This window comes from Simochromis diagramma, unplaced genomic scaffold, assembly GCF_900408965.1.
Source record: "Simochromis diagramma unplaced genomic scaffold, fSimDia1.1 OVJJ01000683.1, whole genome shotgun sequence".
NCBI classification, from domain to species: domain Eukaryota; kingdom Metazoa; phylum Chordata; class Actinopteri; order Cichliformes; family Cichlidae; genus Simochromis; species Simochromis diagramma.
This window is the reverse complement of record NW_024387158.1, coordinates 501448-525118: the sequence shown is the minus strand read 5'-3', so window position 1 is coordinate 525118 and position 23671 is coordinate 501448. Positions and strand designations below refer to the sequence as shown.

The 23671-nt window shown below is 40.1% G+C and overlaps 2 protein-coding genes across 3 annotated transcripts; both read right to left on the bottom strand.

Annotated features, from left to right (window-relative positions):
* Positions 1–3221: 3221 nt before the first annotated feature.
* On the bottom strand, positions 3222–16729 carry LOC120744360 (SWI/SNF-related matrix-associated actin-dependent regulator of chromatin subfamily B member 1-like). Of its 2 annotated transcripts, none has more exons than XM_040048693.1 (9): positions 16590–16729; positions 10382–10493; positions 9532–9640; positions 9173–9310; positions 6913–7040; positions 6665–6831; positions 5746–5936; positions 5521–5652; positions 3222–4424 (listed from the first exon to the last, which is right to left on the bottom strand). In XM_040048693.1, the coding sequence occupies exons 2-9, from the start codon at positions 10473–10475 to the stop codon at positions 4385–4387; spliced, it is 999 nt and encodes a 332-aa protein (XP_039904627.1). In that variant the 5' UTR covers positions 10476–10493; positions 16590–16729; the 3' UTR covers positions 3222–4384. The 2 variants fall into 2 exon arrangements, with proteins under 2 accessions (XP_039904627.1, XP_039904628.1); XM_040048694.1 differs by lacking the exon at positions 16590–16729 and adding an exon at positions 16361–16567.
* Positions 16730–17928: 1199 nt separating this feature from the next.
* On the bottom strand, positions 17929–22923 carry derl2 (derlin 2). The gene is made up of 7 exons (XM_040048700.1): positions 22780–22923; positions 20727–20792; positions 20222–20295; positions 19893–19986; positions 19519–19714; positions 19290–19380; positions 17929–18480 (listed from the first exon to the last, which is right to left on the bottom strand). Exons 1-7 carry the CDS (start codon positions 22870–22872, stop codon positions 18375–18377), a joined length of 720 nt encoding a protein of 239 aa, XP_039904634.1. The 5' UTR covers positions 22873–22923; the 3' UTR covers positions 17929–18374.
* Positions 22924–23671: the final 748 nt, after the last annotated feature.

Sequence of the window (23671 nt, the reverse complement as noted above, 5' to 3'; positions counted from 1 at the left end):
ATATAAATAAGGCAACAGGAACACCGCTTGATGCTGCTGCAAAACTGGTGGGCTGTGCTGCTGAGGTGGAGGCAACAGGAAAACCGCTTGATGCTGCTGCATCATGGCTGGGTTGTGCTGCTGATGCTGCATCACTGGTGGGTTGTGCTGCTGAAGTGGAAGCAGCAGCGGTAGATGTGGTAGATGGCCCAGGGGTGGGATTTAGAAACTTCAACAGTGCATCTGAAGAGAGGAGTATGTGACACCACTGAGTATTAAAGTCTAATAATAAAAACATATGATTCCAGGAATAAAATGAAATGATATAATATAAATGAAAAACCAAAGAGATATATGTATGATGTTAACTGATATGCAAATTAGATTAGATTCAATTTATTGTCATCATTACAGTGAAATGCTGAATAGCAGAATGCAAAGTAACAGTATAATATCATATGAGAATGTTATGTTGTGGAGGTATGTAATAACGATCAACTTGGGTGTGAGTGGAGCCACCTGGTGGTCCGCCACAATGTTATGATTATCTTTGACCGAATCACAGCAGTGCTCATATTAAAAAACAGCATTCCCTCTCATGTGATATTGCTTAATTAACATTAATGATGTGCACTTTAATAACTAGGCTTACAACTATAATATATACAGGGGTGGAAAAGTGACTATTACCTGCAGGGTAAACGTTAGCTAACCAGAAAGCAATAACAATGTAAACAAAAAACACCTGCTTAAAAGATGAATACAAATGAGGAATGGTGGGAAAGGTGGGAGTACTGTAATCACCTAACGTTACATTATTATTTTCCATAACAATTTAGCCCCCTCCACAATATTAACTGACGTTAAAACAGTTAACTAGCTATTTATTGATTAGCAATTAGCGAATCATGTAACATTAGCTTAATGCTAAAAATTTAGGTTACTATCACATTCAGACAAATAATTTCATGTAGGCTAACGTTACCTACCTCTGTCTTTTTCTCGTTTCTCCTCCTCTTCTTTTCTCTTTTTTCTTCCCTGGGCACCTGACAGTTTTGGCCGTTTTGACATCTTGTGTTGATTTTTTGATGTGGTGACGTCCAAAAGGAACCATGATACGGGAAGGGAGGGGGCGCACCGTGCGGGGAGGGGGGGCGTAATGTTGTAACAAATAATATTTCTATTAAATAAGCTTTACTTTGCATTTTAATTAACGTGGGATTATTTTTTGTATTTAGAAATAATAGTACCAACTTTTTTTTTCTTTTTTCCAACATTTGTGGCACTGGCGTGGCGCCCCCTGATGGACGGCGCCCTTAGCATTTGCCTATACGGCCTATGCCACGGGCCGGCCCTGGTCATTATATACTGTATTTTGCAGACAGAGAGTTACAGGACTCTCCCAGACCACAGACTCATACTCATAATACAAGTCAGAGCTTTATTATAAAAGAAAGAAAGAAAGAAAGAAAGTTGTTTTCAAAATTGGAGTTCAAGTTAACAATAGTGTTAACATACTACACGGGTCATGAACAAGATTCTTTTTAAATTTTCATTGTAAGTGGGCTAAAGCAGTTAATTAAAAGTAGTCCGACATAAATGTAAATGCTGTAATTTGATTATTTTAATAAACCATGTAACTTGGATGGATTCGATGCTGGCGTGACCACAGTGCACACCTCTGCTGTTGCTCACAAGAGACCGCTCAGGGAGTTTGTATGTTCGCTCATACACATGAAAAAATAGAGGGAACATTGATGTGGACATGTGACATGATCTGTTATTTATGGAGCGATACAAATGTTTTAATAACGAAGAACATTAAAACAATACTGTTGGCCACATGTCGGCAAAATTAGTGGTGTTTGTACTTAACGCGGTTCAGGTTCTACTTGGTTTTAAAGCCTTTAAAATATACGGCGTTCAATGGTTAACTTTAATCTTACAGAGAATGTGATGAGTTTTTCGACAATTAAAGTCAGTGTTATATCCACAAACAGAACAAGCTGAAATGCAGACAGGTTGTGAATGCTGCCTGGTTTTCAGTCCCGAATATACACGGTACAACCAGGATTCATAGCACTGTTAATGTTAGCTCGATTACTGCGCTGGCTCTGTTCCGTGGTGTCAAGCCAAACGGACTTTAACGTTTGTTTTAACGAGCTGATTGTTTACTCCTTAAGCTAAAAGAAAGGTGCTTTATTCATAGAAGTCAAACATGTGGTCACTGTACCAGCTGGGATCTTATCTAGTGCTGCTAATAACACAAACAGAAAATACTCCTGTTACCGTTTTGTTATAGTCTATACACCTGAGACTGTCACCTTTCTGTCTGTCCTGCTCTTTTCCTTTCTCTCTCATTGTTTCATAAAAGCATGAACATGTATTTATAAGTTACACTTGTGTTTGAATCCTGCAGCTTATCATACATTCGATTTCCATGTGTGAGAACTTCAAGTGTCCTGAGTCAGGATAGACTGAGGGACCCACTGCTGCAGATCACTGTTCCTGAGAACTTTCACAAAATACACTCTACAGTTTATTACTGTAACTGATTTTAATTCAGATCAGTTCAGCTTAAATTTATTTCTTATATTTCACATATTGTTGATTCTTCTAAATTAGTTAAATACTGCTTTTTGAAGGTTTGAGATCAAACTTCAAACAAAAAGCTTGATATATCTCACTTTGTTTATAAAACAAAAAGACAAACAAATGGTGCAATATACCATTTTTTTTATATGTACTACTATATTTCAGTTCATGAAATGGTTAAAAATGTGACATATAGACAAACAGGTTAAAGCAGTAGGTTCCCAACAGGCATTTTTTTATTTTTCATAGGAAAAGCAAAAGAAAAAGCAAAAAATTACTATAAAGAGACAGTAACTAAACAAATAAAAGAAAGAAGCAACAGTACATGTTAACATAATTCTTCAGAGTATATTCAAGTTGAAAATCATCACTTTATGATAGAAAATAAATATTTTCAACTTGTTTTCACTCCTCCATGCTAACTGAAAAAGGAGGCTGCAGTGAAGTAACAGTGGAACAGTCAGTCCCTCATGCACAGGGAACAGTATGAACCATCTAGGTTTCAGCATGCAGATGGCCACTAGTGCACAAAACTACAATCAGAACACAGTCTACATGCTAAAATCAATTCAACTCTCATTCACTGAAAGGACTTTACAGATCTGAGGCAGGGACGCTTTACCCTTTAAGTACTTCAATTTTTTTCCTTTTCAAAAATAAATTGTTGTTGACCTTCACCAACCTGTCAGCTCTTTGGGTCCTTCTACTATCCAGACTTCACACTTACAGGTTTTCCATGTTCCACTTCTGAACACACTTGTGGGACCATAAAAAGCCTGTGAGTACAGAATGTTAATGCAGAAATCCAGCAGATCCTTTCAAACGTCCCCAAAAGCCCTAAAAACGTCATGGCTGCTTACTGCTCTCTATTTAAATGTTTGGCAATTCTTCTGACGCACAGATACATACAAAGGTGCATTATGACAAAGAATTGGGTCTGAACATCCATAAGTAAAAAAAAATAAAATGAAAACAAACAAACGACAACAAAAAGACAACCCAAACATGGCTTGGTTGTCTTATAGCAATATAGATATTGAAAATTAAGGTGAATGGTAGAATGCTTTCAAATTAAAGGAGGAAACACCTCAAGCGGTCAACCCAAAGACAGACATTCAGATTTTTTAGCCAGGTTGAAACAGGCGAAATCTCACTTGACTCGTATTAATATGATTCAGTAAACAGTTTCTTTGGAAAAGTCTGAAACCATAAAAACCATCATCTCTTGGCTATTTTTCTGTTGGGATCTATTCAAAAAACAGATAACATTCTTCTGCTGAAGGACTAATGGACTGACTGATCTTTCCATCTCCATAGTACATCAAGTCTCAGAAATCCAAATGTTCCCTGTTAGAAACATGAAGATGTTCCACTTGTCCAAGTACATAAAGCTGTTCAGATCAGGTTGTCATTTCAGTAACCATTCACATAAATAAACTCAATACCATGTGCATTGACCTAATGTGAGCATTGACCTAATGTGAGCATCACTCTGTGTGTGTGTGTGTGTGTGTGTGTGTGTGTGTGTGTGTGTGTGTGTGTGTCTCAGACATCTGATTCAGTTCCTCTAGAGTAAACATTTGATACTTAGCAGTATGCTGCTGCCATGAGCAGAGTGAAACATATTGGTGGTGGAGTCCATGTGTGCTGAGGAATGCGGTGTCCTTAATCACAGGCTGCCGCAGAACTGACCATACATACGTCTGTGTTCACGCTCGTCCAGATGCTACGTTGATGCTTTAAGGATGACTTATGTCCTTAGTTGTTTTAACAAGTAACAGGAGCCTCCTGACCAGCTTCACATTGTCTTCTACCAAGAGGGGGCGGTGTTGGCCAGTCGTCTCATACGCCTACAAAAACAGTTTATTTGAAGAAGAATTCTTTAAAAACTGTAGGAATGATCAGAGATTTTACAAGCCTGATAACCCAGTACAAAGTATGATTTGGTCAAACTAAAAAAAAGACATGCATACGTTCTAGTGCCACAATACATACACACTGATCTTAATTATTGAGATGACACCATTAAACAATCAGTAAATTATTGTAAAGAAGGTTCAATGCCTGGCTCTTCCAGTCTGCAAGATACTGCAAGAGTGTGAATGTTAGATAGAAAGCACGTCAGTGTATGCTTGTATGCATGAATGACTGATGCATGTTGCATTAAGTGCTCAGAGTAGGAAAGCAGCATATAGGAACTTATAAGGAGTTCATTTTATATACTGGCCCAAACTATGTAAATATTAATAGTTAAAACCACTCCCATTGCAAGGAAATTAAAATTCACAATGACTATATCATCCATATCATGTCTTAGATGATGCAAGAATTATGGCTTCTGAAAAAGAGGTTTCAAAACACTACTGTGTAAATGACTCTACACTACTGATTATAGATTATTTCATGAGAAAAACATTTACTATTTAAATTAATATGTAAGGATGGACAGACAAGTCAAAAACAATGCATCCAGCCAAGGCTGCCCAAGGTGTGGAATACTGAAAATGGTGGCTAGAGCCTTCCATTACTTCAATGATGGAATAAGAGGAATAATGAAGCTTTTATGAAGAGCGTGAGACGGGTGAGATGCACTGTTGTTGAAGATCAGAGATTTTTAGAACGTCTCTGCAGGGAAACATTGTTAAGCTGATTTGATATTGCACTATTAACACTCAGAGTTGAACCCGTTCTGCTCAGCTGCTCTGAAAATAAAGCCTCGATATTACATTTCATCATGAGTTCATCAACCATGTTCTGAAGCGTAGACTAATTAACATGTACAACATGCACACTTTGAATTTGTGACTCTGCCCATTTATGGGATCCTTTTTTTTTTTCTTTTTTTTTTTAAATTACTAACCTATTTAGTGGCACCATATGACTGTCAGTCTGATAAAAGTCAATGGAGCAGATAATAACTATATTAAATACATCTGACTGTGTCACCTTGTGTTTCTGTCTTGGTCTCTGATCTTCTTCTCCATTTCAGCATCTGTCAGGGTCTCCAACAGGGGGCACCACTGGTCTGCATCACCTGTGTTGCGAATGGCAATCTCTACTGTGGGTAGTGGGTTCTCACTGGACACATTCCAAGTATGAGAGTAACAAATGAGTGCACCATAACACACCAAGATTCACAGTCATTCTCAAAGGCTTATTACAGTGACTTACCTGAAAGCATAGGTCCTCTGGTGCCAGCTGAGCTGACCACGGATGCTGTAGGCAATAGTGGTGACAAACTCCCCGCCGAGACCCAGCTCAGAGCACAGCTTCAATGCAAATGACTCTGGAGAGTTCTCCCTCTCTGACATGTCCCACTCAAACTGGTCCACCAGAGAGATGTTCCCTACATGGATGTTCAGCTGTGGGACATACGAAATTTTCATATACCAACCTATTATAGACGTATTTCTGTTCAACACTGCCAAGATTTGTTTACATTATACATGCTTCCCTTAGGCAGGCATTTTCATTGCTATGCAGATGATACACAGGTCTATCTATCCATGAAGCCAGATGAGAGACAACAAATAGCTTAACTGCAGGAGTATCTTCAAGACAAAGACCTGGATGACCTCTAATTTCCTGCTTCTAAATTCAGATAAAACTGAGATAATTGTACGCAGCCTTAAAAATCTTAGAAATATGGTATCTAAATAGATGCTTGTGCACGATGGCATTATCTTGACCTCCAGTAACACTGTAAGGAATCTTTGAGTCATTTTGATCAGGATTTCCTTCAATATGCTTTTTAGTTACTATTAATCCTTTCAGTGTAATATTTGTCCTGTCATCACCCCCAACTGGTCTTTACAGACCCCACTGTTGTGCTTGGCCAAAGGGGGGTCATTTGATTGCTTTGGCATGCATACTGCATTATTATGGGGTCTTTGCCTTACAATATAAAGTGCCTTGATGTAACTGCTATGATTTGGTGCTGTATAAATAAAATTGAATTAAATCAAATCAGGTTAAGATATACATCATTGATCATGGCTGATGAATTTGTCTAAAATAATTTAAAATTTTCTTGCTAGACATGTCATTTCTTGACTTCCTGTTAAAATTGTTACTTTGGTGCAGCACCTACCTTGATGATGACTCTCTGGTCCGCCTGGTCTTCTAAGAGACTGTCAGTGGGGTAAGACTCAATCTGCTGACGAATAGCTGATGCGATGGCTGGGACAAAAGCCAGAGGATTCAAGTCCAGGTCATCACACAAAATCTCAGCAAACATCTCTGGGGTCATAAGTTTTTCTAAGGAAAAAGCAGGTAATTAAACACAAAATAGCACCAGATGCTGCAGATATTTTCAAAGTAGTAGACGTGTATAAGTACCATTCATATTCCATGTGAAGGTATCCCGTAGTTTCTGCCCATCTATCTCCATGTCTAGACGAACAGGGACCAGTGCCTCTATCTGGGCTGCATTCTCATGGATTACTGCAGGGTCGTGGTCATCAAAACTAAGTGAGATGCATACAATCTGATGTTGCATTATTCTTGTTTTACTCAAAATGGTCAACACTAATCCAAATTAAAATTCTACACAGAGCTCGCATATCACTTTCTCAAGGTCATAGATACAATTCAGACCTTTCTCCGCTGTGCCCTAAATGTAAAATAGAGGTGGGCAACCTCACGCCTTGTCTATGGTCCTGCAGGAAAATACAACAATTTTGGTTCGTTATAAAATGTGAACTGGATAAGATCTTCTCTACTGACACTGAATGCAATCCATTGTGCATGCTACATTCACATTCTGATGAGGACACTGGGAGCAAGGATACTTGCCAAATGATACTTTGGCATCCATACTAGAGCAGCCAAGAATTGAATCAACAACCTTCCAACTGGCAGATGACCTGCTCAACTGCCTGAGCCACAGCCACCCTAGTGTGACCAATGCTATCTACCAAGAGCTGAGCAAATTACGGAATAAAAGTGAAATTACTGAAGGAAAACTACTAGACTATGTACAAAAAAAAAAAAAAAAAAAAAAAGACTATCCAAATGAGCAAGTGAGTAAAGACAATCAATGTTGTTGATATAAAAAGTAAACAACTGATGGAGACTGTGTGGGATCTTGAAAACTGAGGTAGCTGTTCTCTAAATAAATGTGAGCAGGATTCATCAAGAGTGGCTTTACTACAAGCAAATCCAGAAAGACCTGAAACAGATATGTAACAGCTGGCCAATAGAATAAGTAGAACAACACAAAACATTTACTGTCAGATGGTGATTGATCCAAATATTAATTTTAATTTTTAATATTATATTAATTTCTGTCACTTAAATTGGCAGGAATATTTTGTGTTGGCCCCAGGGTAGCTGCCAAACAGCCCTGACTGCTCAAGGCATCAACTCCACTAGACCCTTGAAGGTGTGCTCTGGTATTTGGCACCAAGATGTTAGCAAGAGATTTATTCAGTTCTGTAAGTTGTGTGATGCCTGCGTGGATTAGACTTGTTTTTCCAGCACATCCCACATATGCTGATTGCTGTCCATCTTACTCGGCTGAAAGAGGCCACAGCCATCAGCAAATACCATTTCCGTGACAGGATCTACATGGTCTGCAACAATGCTTAGGTAGGTGGTACATGTGAAAGTAACATCCACATGGATGGCAGGACTCAAGATTTCCAAGCAGATCATTGTCCAAAGCATCATATTGCCTCCATGGGCTCACCTTCTTCCCGTAGTGCATCCTGGTGCTAGGTGTTTCCCAGGTAAGATGCACACTCATCTAGTGTAATGTAAAAAAAAGCATGTAGTTTATCAGACCAGGCCACCTTCTTCCATTGCTCTGTGATCAAGTTCTGATGCTCACACACCCATTATTGGTGCTCTTGGTAGTTGACATGGGTATCTTGGCTGATCTGAATGCTATGCAGCCCCATATACAACAAAGTGTGGGACACTGTGTACCTTTCTATCAAAACCAGCATTAAAATTTTTCAGATATTTGATTTACTGTTGTTAATCAAACTGTCTGTTGGACTGAACCACATGGCCCAGCTTTCTCTCTCCATATGCATCAAGGAGCTTTAATGACTCTGTCACTGGTCCTTCCTTAGACACAGACCACTGCAGACTGGGAACACCCCACAAGAGCTGCAGTTATGTAGATGCTCTCACCTAGTCTTCTAGCCATCACAATTTGGCCAGCCAAGCCATCAAACTTGTTGAAAGACACTTGCCCATTTTAAGGACAAATCGTTCACTCGCTCCCACCCACTAACAGGTGCCACGGCGAAGAGTGTTATTCACTTCACATGTCAGTGATCACATTATTATGCCTGATTTCTGTATGTACTACAGACTATGCTGATAAGTTCGGAAACAATGTAGTGGGATAAATTCTACTAGATAAGCTATGAAATATGATCATTTTAATGGTCATTTGTGAGTTGTAGTTGCTGACAAACGAATAAAGAATGATGCGTTCATTTTTTTTAAGGCCCAGGATTGTGCTGTTGAATTATATTACATGATGATGTGTCATTGCTAACCTTAACTCTGACATGAACAAGCAGAATACATACAGTAGTAATAAGTCCACAAAACACATGAGAATGGGAACAAACAGCCTCCATACCAAAGAGGGAAGGTCCTCTTCTTGTCACGGCCCATCCGGTTCCGGTTGATGGTGGTGGAGCAAGGCACAGCATCCAGATGGTGAGAGCTGTTGGGCAGTGTGGGAACCCACTGACTACTTCTCTTTGCCTTTTGCTCCCTTTACAAGAAGAATAAACAAACATCTTCTGTCTCAACAATGATCAGCAATAAGGGATTTCATCACTTAGAATTACAGACTTATCAAAGCTCTCTTGAAGCTTTGCTAAAATGTAAAAAAACAAAACAAAAAACTCCATTCATCTATGCAACCAACAAAACTGAGTGAGTCATGAGTTGATGTCATCATATAACTGGGGACTGCATTCATCAGCAGATTACCTGAGGTAAGCAGGGGGCTCTGTGTTGATAGACACTGCTTTGTATTTCTCATCATTTCCATCAAAGATCTCTTCACACTCTGAAGCCTTCAGCAGAGTAACACTGGTGGCTGTAAATGAACAATCGTCCAGAGAACAAAGACATGTTTTACAGTAGCTTTAGCTTTTTTTTTTGTTTTTGTTTTTTTTGGGGGCAATATTTGTTTGCGGCAAGAAGTTCAGCTCAACACCAAAATTAAAGACATTTCCTATAAATTTTACTTTAAAAAGGAAAAAGTTTTTACTATTGCACTTTAATTAAAAAATATTAAAGTACACAAGCAATATTGTATACTTTTTGTTCTTACTGTTTTTTAATTTTTTGTAAGTACACAATATTAAAAGGATTTATTTTATTTCAGTTACAGGAAATGTTTTTGGATTTTTTTAAGTTTACTTTTAGTTATCTGTAACAACACTGACAGTCACATCAATCTGTAAAGGTAAAGTCTCAAGATACATGATGTTATTGATAGTCCAGTAATAAACTCAGGCATAATATTGTTTAAATACTTGAAATGTTTGCAGTATTTGCCATCTACGGACTTAACTCGTTTTGAAGGTAAATGTACTTTTTATTTCTGCACAGCTGAGTGTATTGCTTACATTTCTCCATATCATTTTGAGTAATTGATTGAAAGTAGGACATGAGTATTTTTTTGTTGTGGTAGTGTCTGGGGTTTTCTCAAACTGCCTTCATGTCTGCAGAAGATTTTGTGGATAGGAAATTCTATACAACCCTGGGAGTAGTCCAAATCATGTTAATATCCACAGTAACCCCTTACCCTGCACACATACAAAAAGCCACTCACCATGTGACGATGCTACAATTTTCTTTCTCTCCTCCACAGAGGCCAGCCTCCTCCATAAAGATGGATATCTTTTATAAAGGGAGCCTCTGAACATCCGCAGATAGTTTCCAACCTTGAACAGCAAAGTGCATGTGTTTTTCCAATCCACAGTGAAACAAATGTTAAAAACAAAGAACCAAAGAAACATAACAGCACCTGTCATAACTGCAGTTCTATCAAAAGGACAATTTCATTTTTTGTTTATAGTGATTTAGCTGTAATTGTTCTTCCATGTTCTTAAATGCAGATCCAACTACTGCTTTCTGCTGGCTAGATGATGCTAGCATGCTAACGAGCGCCACTGATGCCTCAATAAACAAAGAAGCATGTGAAACGAAGAGCGGGGTGTACACTCAGTCAAACAAGCTGCTACCAAAGTTCTAATTGTGCCGTTCAAAACCAGTAAAAACTAACCTCAGCTTCTGCAGTTTTGCTGTAACTTCGTATTCCCTACGCATTAACTTGGGTTACTGCAGTTAGTTGAAATGGGTTATGTTAATAATAATAATAATAATAAAGTAAGACTGGAAAAAAATATCTTTCTGCTTTGTGTAACATGCTTAAGTGACGCAGCTTGAGCAGTCTGTCATTATTATTAAGACCGTTTTGATGTCACTTTTGCACTGTTCAAAAGGTAGTCACAAGATATCAATCAATCAATCAATCAATCAATCAGTGTGACGCTATGAAGACACTGTGGACCCAAATCTCTCAGGAATGTTTCCAGTGCTTTGTTAAATATGTGAAACAGAACTAAATCAGTTGGGGATAGACTTTAGCCCAAACAAACTGGATAATAGGGGTGGGGGGAAAAATCGATACTGTGTAGTATTGTGATATTTTGTTTGCTAATAATGTATCGATACAGGGACAGCAGCAATCGATATTTTGTTACAAAAAATGTTTTTGTGGACTGGAACATGCTCTGACTTCAGAGCATGTTGATCCTTTTTCTGAGCAAGAATCCTGACATTCCTTCACTGTCCAAATGTGTTTAACTTGTTTTTTGGCAGCAATAAACATGACAGTTTACTTATTTTAATTTAAGACATGTTTTATTTTAATTAAGTTTAAAACTTTTTTTATTTAATGTAAAATTGTATTTTGTTTTAATTTACTTTCAAATTCTTCAGTTGCTGAATGGGCTGCATAGTTTTCATAAATTGCATAGTTCAGAATAGCTATAATTGGACTAGACTATAATACAAACCGTTCAGTTTGTCAACAATAAAACTGACTGAAATGAGAGAAAGACTGAGTGTGAGACTTTGATATTAGCTAAAATTAATATTGATAAAGTTTACCTTTATGTACAGAATCTGAATATCGCAAAATATTTTTAAAAATTGCAATAATATCGTATCGTGCGTTAAGTATTGTGATAATATCGTATCGTGGGATGTATGGTGATTCCCACCTCTACTGGATAATCTGAAGAAAATGGATGTTGTCTTAACTATTAGCACACTAAAGATGCAAATCATTCATTAAGAAAAACAAATGTTTCCAAACCACCTTGCAAATGTTAATAAACATTAGGACTGCTTTTCATTGTCATGCCAACTAATTTGAAAGCTATCAAACATTTCAATCACTGTTTGTAGAAACAAAAGAAGCTGCACCAGTTGTAAGCATGGCACAGTCCTGGCTTTGAAATACCATCCAAAACTCTGTCTTATCTTATCTTGATCTGTCTTATTTCCAAACTAGTCTTCTGCTTTAAAAACGAAAAACAAAACACACACACACACACACACACACACACACACTTTTTTTTCCAACCAGGTGTGAAAATAAACCCCGTTTCTCTTCTTGTAAGCAAAAATGTGGACATAATGAGAGGATCAGACCCTTTAACCCGCACATGCATACAGTAATTTACCAAGAAGAAACTCCTAACAAGACAACACCAGGGCTAGAAGCTATAGCAGCTCATGACATTCCCTCCAAACAGCTGAGGTAGGATGTGACATTCGAAGGTGCCACAGCTCAGTATTGATGCCATGTTTTGAGCTAACTGTCAATCAAATTTTAACCATTCTTTAAAAGATCAGCAGTGAGTCACAAAACATCCTAAGATCGGTGCCTCCAAAATGCTGCTGTGGTGAAAAATTTAGCTGAACTCTGCAAAGAAGGTGATTACAAAAAATACCTTTAAGGTCTTCCAAACAGTGCTAGCCCGCACAGTGCAGTGGACAACTATACGTTTTTATTCACCTTTTTTTTTTTTTTTTTTTTTACCAAGTGGGTTGTGTTTGTCGACTCAAGCAGTGCAAAAGTGACATCAAAACGGTCAGAATGCTTGGTGCTTCAGTGCGTTACTTCTGTTTTGTTTTTGTGCATTTCTTCTGTGTCTGGGCACTCCTCTGGATATTCTTACACCAGAGAAGAGCTTCTTAACTACAGGACTACAACACCTGTGGATTTATTTCCAATATTTGTTGCATCTGCGGCAGATTTACTGCAGACTCTGATCAGGAAAGTGAGACGCCGAAAGAGAGGGAAGCGAGCCGGCGCACTCGTGCGTCTGAGGAGACGCGGACTGCGAACTGCTCTTCCTGGGATCTTCCTTTCCAATGTACGCTCACTCGGGAATAAGATAGACGAACTGGCCCTGATGAGAAGCATGAACAGAGACTTTGCCTCCTCCTGTGTCTTATGTTTTACGGAGTCGTGGCTCAGTGAGGACATCCCGGACTGTGCGCTCAAGCTGGAGGGCTTTCATCTGCTGCGCGCGGACCGGCAGGCCTCTCTCTCTGGTAAGACCAAAGGTGGAGGTGTCTGCTTCTACATTAATAGTGGCTGGTGCACAGATGTGACAGTGATTGCTCAGCACTGCTCTTCCTCTCTGGAATACCTTTTTATTCACTGCAAACCGTTTTATTCTCCGCGGGAGTTTGCTTCATTCATCCTGGCCGCTGTTTACATCCCGCCAGACGCGGATGCGCAGGCAGCTCAGTGCGCACTCGCGGAGCAGATACTCCACATGGAGCGGACATACCCGGACTCTCTCATCATTGCTCTTGGGGACTTTAACAAAGCCAATCTGAGCCATGAGCTTCCGAAATATAAGCAGTATATTAAATGCCCGACCAGAGAGGAGAGGACATTAGACCGCTGTTACAACACGATCAGCGGGGCCTATCGCGCGGTACCCCGCGCTTCACTCGGACTTTCTGACCACGTCATGATCCACCTAATCCCCGCGTACAGACAGAGGCTGAAGCTCTCCAAACCTGTCGTGAGGACAAAAAAAAAAACTGTGGAGCAACGAGGCTGTGGAGGAGCTTCGCACGTGTTTGGAGTCTACAGACTGGGACACAATGAAGGCTGCTTCTAACAGCTTGGACGAGTTTACGGACACTGTCATCTCCTATATCCACTTCTGTGAGGACAGCATTGTGCCATCACGCACCAGGGTGAGTTATAACAATGACAAACCCTGGTTTACTCCTAAACTCAAAAAGCTGTGGCTGGAAAAGAGAAAGGCGTTCAGAAGCGGAGACAGGGACTGCTACAGAGAGGCCAAGTACAGGTTCACTAAAGAAGTGGACATTGCCAAACATCAGCACTCTGAGAAGATGCAGCAGCAGATCTCAGAGAATGACTCGGCCTCTGTGTGGAAAGGTTTTAGGAATATCACCAACTACAAGCCTAAAACCCCCCACTCCACTGATGACTTGCTCTTGGCCAACACCCTTAACGACTTTTACTGCCGTTTTGACGAGCCATCAGGCAGCCTTCACACCTCCAACGGCCCCAACAATAGAGACACTTTGGACACTCATTCCCCCACCTCTCCCCCCTCCATAGAGCCATCACCACCTTCAAACTGTTCACCTACAACACCCCCCTCCTCACCCCACACAAAAGAGGATTTCACACCACCTCCTCCCACCACAACTCTTCATATTCATGAAGCAGATGTGAGGAAGCAGTTTAAGAGTCTGAATGCTCGAAAAGCTCCCGGCCCAGACGGCGTGTCTCCTGCCACCCTCAGACACTGTGCAAATGAGCTGGCCCCAGTGTTTTCTGGCATTTTCAACTCCTCACTGCAGGCATGTCATGTCCCTGCCTGCTTCAAGTCCTCTACCATAATCCCTGTCCCCAAGAAACCTAGGATCACTGGACTAAATGACTACAGACCCGTGGCTCTGACATCTGTGGTCATGAAGTCATTTGAGCGCCTAGTTCTCTCCCATCTCAAGACCCTCACGGCCCCCCTCCTGGACCCCCTGCAGTTTGCATACAGAGCCAACAGGTCTGTAGATGACGCCATCAACATGGCCCTACACTTCATCCTGCAGCATCTGGACTCCCCAGGAACCTACGCCAGGATCCTGTTTGTGGACTTTAGCTCTGCCTTCAACACCATCCTTCCAGACCATCTCCGAGGCAAGCTTTCCCAGATGAATGTGCCTGATCCCATCTGCCGGTGGATCACTGACTTCCTGACGGACAGGAAGCAGCATGTGAGGCTGGGAAAGAATGTCTCGGACTCTCGGACCATCAGCACCGGCTCCCCTCAGGGCTGTGTTCTTTCTCCTCTGCTCTTCTCCCTGTACACCAACTGCTGCACCTCCACCCACCAGTCTGTCAAGCTAATCAAGTGTGCAGATGACACCACCGTTATTGGGCTCATCTCGGACGGGGATGAGTCTGCCTACAGGAGGGAGGTTGAACGTTTGGTGTCTTGGTGCAGCCACAACAACCTGGTGCTGAATGCCCAGAAGACAGTGGAGATTATTGTGGACTTCAGGAAGCACACAGCCCCACTCCCCCCCATCATCCTGACTGACACCCCCATCACCTCTGTGGACTCATTCCGCTTCCTGGGTACCACCATCACTCAGGACCTGAAGTGGGAGCCCACCATCACCTCCGTCATCAAGAAAGCCCAGCAGAGGATGTACTTCCTGAGGCAGCTGAAGAAATTCAACCTGCCAACACGGACGATGATGCAATTCTACACCGCAATCATCGAGTCCATCCTCACCTTCTCCATCACCGTGTGGTACGCTGGAGCCACTATCAGGGACAAACAGAGACTGCAGCGTGTTGTGCGCTCTGCTGAGAAGGCGATTGGCTGTAGACTCCCATCTCTGCAGGACCTGTACACCTCCAGGACACTGCGGCGTGCAGCTCGGATCTCAGCTGACCCTTCTCACCCTGGATACAGTCTGTTTGACCTGCTCCCCTCAGGCAGGAGGCTCCGGTCCATTCGCACCAGAACCTCTCGCCATAAGAACAGTTTCTTCCCCTCTGCTGTTGGACACATGAACAATAAACGTACGACTGTTCCCACCACTAACTCATGACCCTACGCTGTGTTCACTGCATCATTCCATGTTTTGGCACTGATCACCACCTGCACTCATGTATATATCTTTCTACGTAGCACTTTTAATTCTTATTCTCATGTATATATCTCATGTATATCTCATGCATATATCTTTCTACGTAGCACTTTTAATTCTTATTCTTACTTTTATTTTTTCATGTCTATTTAAGCGCAATTTATGACAGTATGTTTGCACTGAAGCACCGCAGCAATTTCCTAATGTTGTAAACCTGCTCAACATTTGGCAATAAAACCCTTTCCTTTCTGATTCTGAATAATAATGGCAGACGGCTCAAGCTTAGTTGAAATGGGTTATGTTAAAATAAAGTAACTGCAGTAACCCAGTGGGGAATACCAAGTTACAGCAAAACGACAGAAGCTGAGGTTAGTTTTTACTGGTTTTGAACGGCACAATTAGAGCTTTGGTAGCAGCTTGTTTGACTGACTACACCCCGCTCTTCGTTTCACATGCTTCTTTGTTTATTGAGGCATCAGTGGCGCTCGTTAGCATGCTAGCATCATCTAGCCAGCAGAAAGGATAACTGCAGCAAGCATAAGAGATTTAGGCCCCGAAAGTTTGTGTACAGACCGTCACATACCTCCGACCCCACCATGTAAAAGTCTCCATCTTGTTCGAGCTGAAATTTTACCGGCTTCTGGCCAAACGTTTTACTGAGAGCTAATTGCATCTTTACGCAGTCACTATACTGCTAATTATTTGAGTAGCCTTTCTTCAGGTGCGTTCGCAGCCTGAGTTGAAAATGGGAAATCCGATAACGTCCCTTCAAATAGGTTTTGCTTACTCCAATTAGGAGCATGTCTGCTTACCAAGTATAAAATGACATGAAGATTATCCACAAAAAATTGAAAACTACAGCAATTTCTGTACCAGTCCCTATTTAAATGGATTAAATGAGGGCATTCAAATTTGGAAGAATTTTTCCCGAAAAGTCTAAACGCTTCATGGGATGCTACTCTCTTTCTGTCCTCGCTCAAAGTGGATGAACAATTTCCAGTGCTCATTACCGCCCCTACTGTTCTACATTAAAATTAATTTAACTCCTCCAGCTGCAGAGGTTATCTGCGATATCCATATTATTGTGGAGTTCTCACAATTCCTTATGAATCTAATGCAGCGGTCCCCAACATTTTTTGCGCCACGGACCGGTTTATGTCCGATAATATTTTCACGGACCGGCCTTTAAGGTGTCGCGGATAAATACAACAAAATAAAACCAGTACCGGTACCAAAAAAAGAAGATTTATTCATAACACACGGGAAAAGACCCAGGGAGACCGAGTTAATGATAAAAAAAAAAATGCTAAAAACCTATAAAACCTTGAAAACCATAAATTTCACACCCAAGCCTCAACTCACGGTCCGGTACCAAACAACTCATGGACCGGTACCAGCTTGGGGGCTGGGGACTACTGATCTAATGCAAACGGCACATACGTCTTCTAGATATTGGATCAAAATACACACGCACACACACAGAGTGCCAAATAACCGAGATTAGCCCAAGTATTCATAAATCCATTTTTTTAGGCACATGAAGGATTCTTTCTACTCCAGTAAGTCTACCATAAAAATGGATTGTGTATTACAGATATGTTTAAAGCTATCTCAATCAAATTAAATATGACAATAGTGCAGAAGACACCAATATTCCAGAAGTGCGTGCAAGGAACAAAATTTACATACTTGTCTTTCTGGAACACTTAAAAACATATCTGCCATTTGAATTCTCAAAAAGTCAAAATTTTGTTTTGCTACCAATAAGGCAAGAAAAACTAAGTGTTCTTGTAAAAAGATATTGCTTAATAATAACTGGCTGCATAAATGCCTGGAGGCGTTTTCAAATGGCTAGCTTTGACATGCCATTACCAACCACTTTACACTTACAGTAGATTCAGCAAATCTGACATGACATTGAAATGTCTGCCTTGAGGCTCAAGATAGCTTGCTAACCCATTATTCTCACTTTGCGCCACACCTCATGGGCTTTGAAATCAAAAACAGTGAAAATCCTGACATCTCCGTCTCTAACAATAAGACAAGTTACAAGTCTTTCAACTGACATGTTGCATTTTTACACTCAGAATTAGTAAGAACATCTTTGGTTTCAAGCAAAAACTAAAACATTTCAAAGAGATGAAACCAAACTATTGTTTGCAACAGACATTTATTCTTTAAAAAAGTGAAATAAAAAAAATGCACTCTTTGTAAATAAATTCATTTCAATAATATTCCACTGCTGTCATTTTCCTCTTTCATATAATTGTATGCCATAATTTATTCATTTATTTTTCCCCGGAGACAAAGACAAACATCACCTGAGGCCCTCAGGTTCACCATCCACAGTTCCATCGGAAGCTTGTATTCTATCAAATAGTCTTAGAGCGACGATCTGGCATCAAGAAGAGTTTGTGAAGATGATTAAAGCCCATATACACAGACAACACACCGTTATCTCCAAACCACTTGTGGCTGTTTGGCATTCCTCATCCACAACTAAACAAACACGTCAAAAACAAAGACCATGTCTTCAACTCTCTGAGAGAAGGTCCCTGAAGGTGACCTGATGATCAGGGATGAAATAGAGGGTGTATTTAACCACCAAGGCGCTGTCCTTCCCCCCACGCAAACCCGCCCGGGCGGTCCTCTGGCAGGGGGTTATAGTTGGCATCTTCTTCTGGAGTGTCAAAGAGCATCTTTCTGTGGGAGAAACACGGCAAAAGGAGAATGAGTCATTTCTACAAACACAGAAGTAGTGCTAGTGATGCAGCTAAGAACGGATTTTTGTTGGATTGTCCAACATAAAAAAAAATATGTCAAACTGAAGATACACAGCAGCTTTATCCAGAACAAAATATGGAAACGGACTGCTGTCTACATATGTAGGCCTCTTGTCTTTTCAGGGTTTGCCTTGATTTCAAGAGCCACATAGGAACCTCCCATGAATTTATTATGAATTTCTACCATAGCCCCTTTTGATGATGTCATTTTTTAAGAATCCACTATTTTTGATAGACAAAAAAAATGGCCTGCTCTTATCTGCGTTTTGCAACTTGCGCAATTTCAGTTAGTCTTCGAAGACACTGTTTAGTACTTTGTGAATTCCAAGTTTTATTTCTGTTAATGAAGAATATAGCTTGAGTATATGTCAACATAATGTTTAAATGACAAAAGCATTTCGTGAAACAACAATTGGATTTCAGCCAACCAAATTAATTTGTGCTTGAAGTGTGTTTTGTAGCTCGTTATTGATTTTAAGGGCATGACGTGCTTTTTCCACTGTTCTCCTACTTCAGCTGGCCTCAGGGAAGAGAGAAAAATCAAAGGAAAGAACAATAACTGGATCTTAGAAAAGTACTTAAATTAGGACAGACACCTCTGTGTGTGGAAAGACCAGCTGCACATGGTGGTTAAAGGTGACTGCAGCCACATGTCTGTTTAGAGAAATTCCCATCTGCTACTTAAAACTTCTCTCATACCCCAAATATTAGAATTATTCTGTGACTCACATGATTGATGGGGTCTTGAGCCACCTTCCACCACCTGGTTGATTTGGGAAAACATCCTCCAGGAAGAAGTACACATGACCAACAGCAATACCTCAAGAGAAAAATACAAATCAGTTTTATTCTAACCCATCAAAACCTTGCTGTACACCACTAAACACAGCAGGTACCTGCAAATCTTAGCATACCACCAAAGTACCGAACACTGACAGCAGGGGTCAATTATAAGCACCTAAAAGATCCACGATGATAGAGTTGCCCAGCAGAAGTGAGAATCCCATTAGCACCCAGGGCAAGAAGGGTGCCTGAAAGTTGAGCAGGCCAAAGAAGTTCATGCGAACATTCGGGTTCCGTCGACTCCACACGTATACCAGCATGATGGTGAAGGCCTGGCCCAGGAACACCAGACTCACAAAAGTGCCAAATATCTGAGACTTCATTGAGGACAAATGGCTGAACATTACTGCTGACTGTTTGGGTCTGCCCAACATTAACAGACCCAATCAACGGCAGCAGAGAGATCGAAAAGTTGCTTACCACATAAGGAGTGTATGCATGTATATATGTCGTATATAAAATTGTTCTCTGAACGATCTAAGAGGATACAGTCATCAGAAGTCCACCAAAGAGAAACATGAAGACAAAGTCAGCCGTGCGTCCCCTGAAAGAGCCCTCCTCCAGCATTCGACAGTATCTGTACCTGCAAGTACATGGTTAAGGAAAGCTGCGAGAAAAATGTACACGTCATCACCATCATCCCAATTTGTGCTTTAATTTTTTTTTTTTTTTTTTTTTTTTTTTTACAAGAACTCTATTTTTACATAACTTTTTAACATATCATCTCTAAAACCACACCCGGCGTTCCCCAGTGAACCAGAAAGTAAAGCATGCATAGCGACTTTATATGTAAAGAGCTGTGGAACTGAGAAGGATACAGAAAAATCATATTGAACAGGAAATTGAAACCAACCGGACCAAAAAACAGGAAGTTGGTTATTAGTCGCCATACCTAGAAGTGAAAGAAACAACATTCAGCTGCAGATAACAGTAAAACTACTACATCCATTTGTCCAGTTTAAAATAATGTCAGTGCAGGCTTTGTTTAATTCTCAGCTCAACAAGTTCACATTCACATTGAAATCTTGATTTTTATTTAATCATGTAATTATTTTACTGTAGTTTATATTTTGCACCAGCAGTTTTACATTTTTCGTTAAATGGAACCAGATCTGTTACTTTCCGGTTCCTTATTTTTAGTATTAGTCTAGAGTAGCTTTGATTGAGTCACAGTTCAAAATAATCATTATTTGTCTTATACTGCCCATTGTTGAGGTCCCTCAGTTTTACTGCTTACCCATATATTTTCAATCTTCTGACTGGCTGCTTAAACAGCGGGTTTTCATTTTGGTATGGTCTTAATCTGAGGGTCAGATAACTCACCTGATAATTTCTTAGAATTAAATCTGGGTTGAAGTAGAGCTGAAATGGTGTGATGATCTCTAGTTGCTGAAAGAGAAAACAAAGTACAGAATAAGTTATAGGTAACAACAATGACAATGGCACAAAAAGATCCAGTGTATCTTTATTAAAACCAAGCTTAGTCCACTGTGTACACAAACAGAAATAATGCTCTGGTTTAGACAAATCTGACCTGGCATTTTCTGGAAAATCAGCTGCATAAGACAGCTGCTTACACAGTATAAGTCTAAGCTTGATTCATCAAGACAACAGAACTGCAGTCAGACAAGTCGGAGTCCTGCTCCGCTTTCTTTTCTACACTTTAATGTTACCTGGAGCTAAAAGCACCAACATCACAATACTTTAATTTATAAGTATTAGTAATGAACAAGGAATCAAGACATGTAAAACTTTGGGCAAATACTGACACTGAGCCATTATCTACCCCTGTATTTCCTCTTTCTATTTGAGATCAAAGCAGTGAATGCTGGAGAAACCCTACTGTTTTACTCTGGATTTCTTGTTGCCTTTTAGTTATTTATTTTTTCCTTTGTACCAGAGAAATATCTTCACAAACAGTTAAATCCACTTACAGTCCTTCAGCTCTTCATCGTCACACTATTTTTAAACATTAAAAACAAAGCAAATCTAGAAAACACAGATCAATATCAGCCCGTGACACTGGTAAATTCATCTTATTTGCTGATAGCTGATATTGCCGACTCTGAAAATACCAATATCCAATAATCAATAAGAAGTGCAGTTACTTTCAGAACTGTGACAGTACTGTAAAAAGTACACTCAGAATGCCTTATCAGCCAACTCACATGGGGTTTAGGCAGCTATTTTGCATATTTCTTGTTATTGCATCAGAAACTGAAAATGACACGACTGTGCACATTATAACAGTAACTGCAAAATAAGCCATTTTATGCTAATAATTACAATAATTCAAAAATACTGACTACTGTTAAAAAAAAAAAAAAAAAAAAAAAAAAACATAAGAAGCTCCAAAATACCAAAATTTCACGGTCAGCTTCATGCAGTTCTGTGAAAAACTTTTAGCCCCCCTTAATGAATTCTTTCTTTCCCTCTTTTTTGTACTGTCACACATTTTTTTCAGATCAAGCAAATTTTAACATTACATAAAGAGAACCCAAGCAAATACAAATTTCAGTTTTTTAACTAGTGATTTTATTCATTAAGTGAAAAAGCTATCCAAACATACCTGACCCTGTGTGGAAAAGTAACTGCCCTCTGACCCTAACTGCTAATGCCACCCCCAGCAACAATAACAGCAAACCAGCCTTTGCGATAACCGGCTATGAGGTTTTTAAGATGTATCTGGGTGAAATCTGGCCCACTCATATTAGCAGAATTAGTGGTTGACGCTGGTTTGGAGTAATTTTGGTAGGCTGGCCTCTCCTGGGAAGGAATGATTTGCACCCAACACCTTATCAACCTACCTACATGGGCTTTAAAATGGCTCCACTGTGACCAACTGAAACATCATCGGCCAGTTCTGTATCACCTTTTCCCACTGCTGCACACACATGCAGAAAAACAAATTCGTCTAATGCAGTGCGACAGTCCCCACATTTTACATCTAAGACAGCTTGAAATAAAGAGCATATATAACATGTATTCCCTAAAACTGGACTGTAAAATTCTAATAACGTTTATCCATGATGATGAGAGTGACGTGAGCCGCTAGCACCAGGTAGCTCTTAACCCTACAGGATAAATAAACAACAGCTGTAGCTTGTGAGGCGCACTAAGGAAATTATCGGTCGTTTCAACAGCAGCTTGACAGGTCAGAGAGAGGCCGTGGCACCGGGTACAAGTAGCCCGCTCCGCTTATTGCTTCATATCACTTAAGCAAGAGATCCAACTAGGTTCCGTTCAGGCACGTACCCTTCTAACAGGTTCCCAAGCACCGAGCTAGCACCGAAGTAACCACCTTACGATGACCGCGGTAGGCAGTGCGAGTTTATTACTCCCTGTCTAACACTGAGAACACCTGAATGAGTCTTACCACCGCAGCAGTTGTGAGTACACAGGCGGTTGTGTATGCCCTGGTAACAACAGGAATCTGTAGGTATTCCTGTTGCAGCGTCTGGTAAGCCATTTTAGACCGACTGAAAGCTTCCGGCACTTTCTTGACACGTCATCCCACAAAGCCAACGGTGCTGCATTCAAGTACGTGGGACAAATGGCAAATGTTCCAGTTTCTACACTTTTATACAATCTATGGTCTTTCGCCGATGTTTTTACTGAATATACAGATGTGGATTGTAAGACTGATGGTTTTTGTAGTTTCCATATTTCAAGAAGAACTAATGTAGTACAGTTTTTATTTATTTTGTTTTGACATGTTTGACATGATAACGTTAAAAAAAAAAGAAAAAAAAGACGAAGACTTGAAAATACACGTAATATTCTAAGACGAAATAGGATATTACCTGGAGATTGTTATACACTTTAGGTTGCTCTATTCCTTTTATTGAAATATCTTAAAGATGTATGAGGGTATATTACCTTTTAGAACACAAGACCTGTCGAAATTATCTTAGCCAAGAATCAGCATATTATCAGAGGCGTGTGGAGAAGCGTGTTGCCAACATTCATGGGGTATTCCCTCTTTACACTGGCTGTGTCAAGATCCAGCCTTAGAAAAGAAAGCAGGTGGTCTCTTCAAAAGAAAGCTTTCAAATTTTAACCTCGTAAATTTTTTGTGTGTGCAAAATGTATTTTTAAAGTGTGTGTGTGTGTGTGTGTGTGTGTGTGTGTAATAGAAATCACTTAAAGTTCTAGAACAAAACACTGAATGACTGGTAAATACACTGCTCAAAAAGAGGAGTTAAAACACATATCTTGATGAATGAAATCTTCCCCAGGTAAGCACATGTACCAGGACATTCATGTGA

Bases quoted from the DNA above. Each gene is read 5' to 3' on its own strand.
- LOC120744360 (XM_040048694.1), bottom strand. From the start codon at position 16,450: ATGCAATTAGCTCTCAGTAAAACGTTTGGCCAGAAGCCGGTAAAATTT. The intron at 9,641-10,381 runs GTGAGTGGCTTT...GTTCATTTACAG, and splicing joins AATTGTAGCATCGTCACATG to CCACCAGTGTTACTCTGCTG. The intron at 7,041-9,172 runs GTATGGAGGCTG...CATCTCACTTAG, and splicing joins AAGAGGACCTTCCCTCTTTG to TTTTGATGACCACGACCCTG.
- derl2 (XM_040048700.1), bottom strand. From the start codon at position 22,872: ATGGCTTACCAGACGCTGCAACAGGAATACCTACAGATTCCTGTTGTT. The intron at 19,715-19,892 runs GTATCCTCTTAG...ATGAAGTCTCAG, and splicing joins TTGGTGGACTTCTGATGACT to ATATTTGGCACTTTTGTGAG. The intron at 19,381-19,518 runs GTGCTTATAATT...TTTTCTCTTGAG, and splicing joins TATCATCGTGGATCTTTTAG to GTATTGCTGTTGGTCATGTG.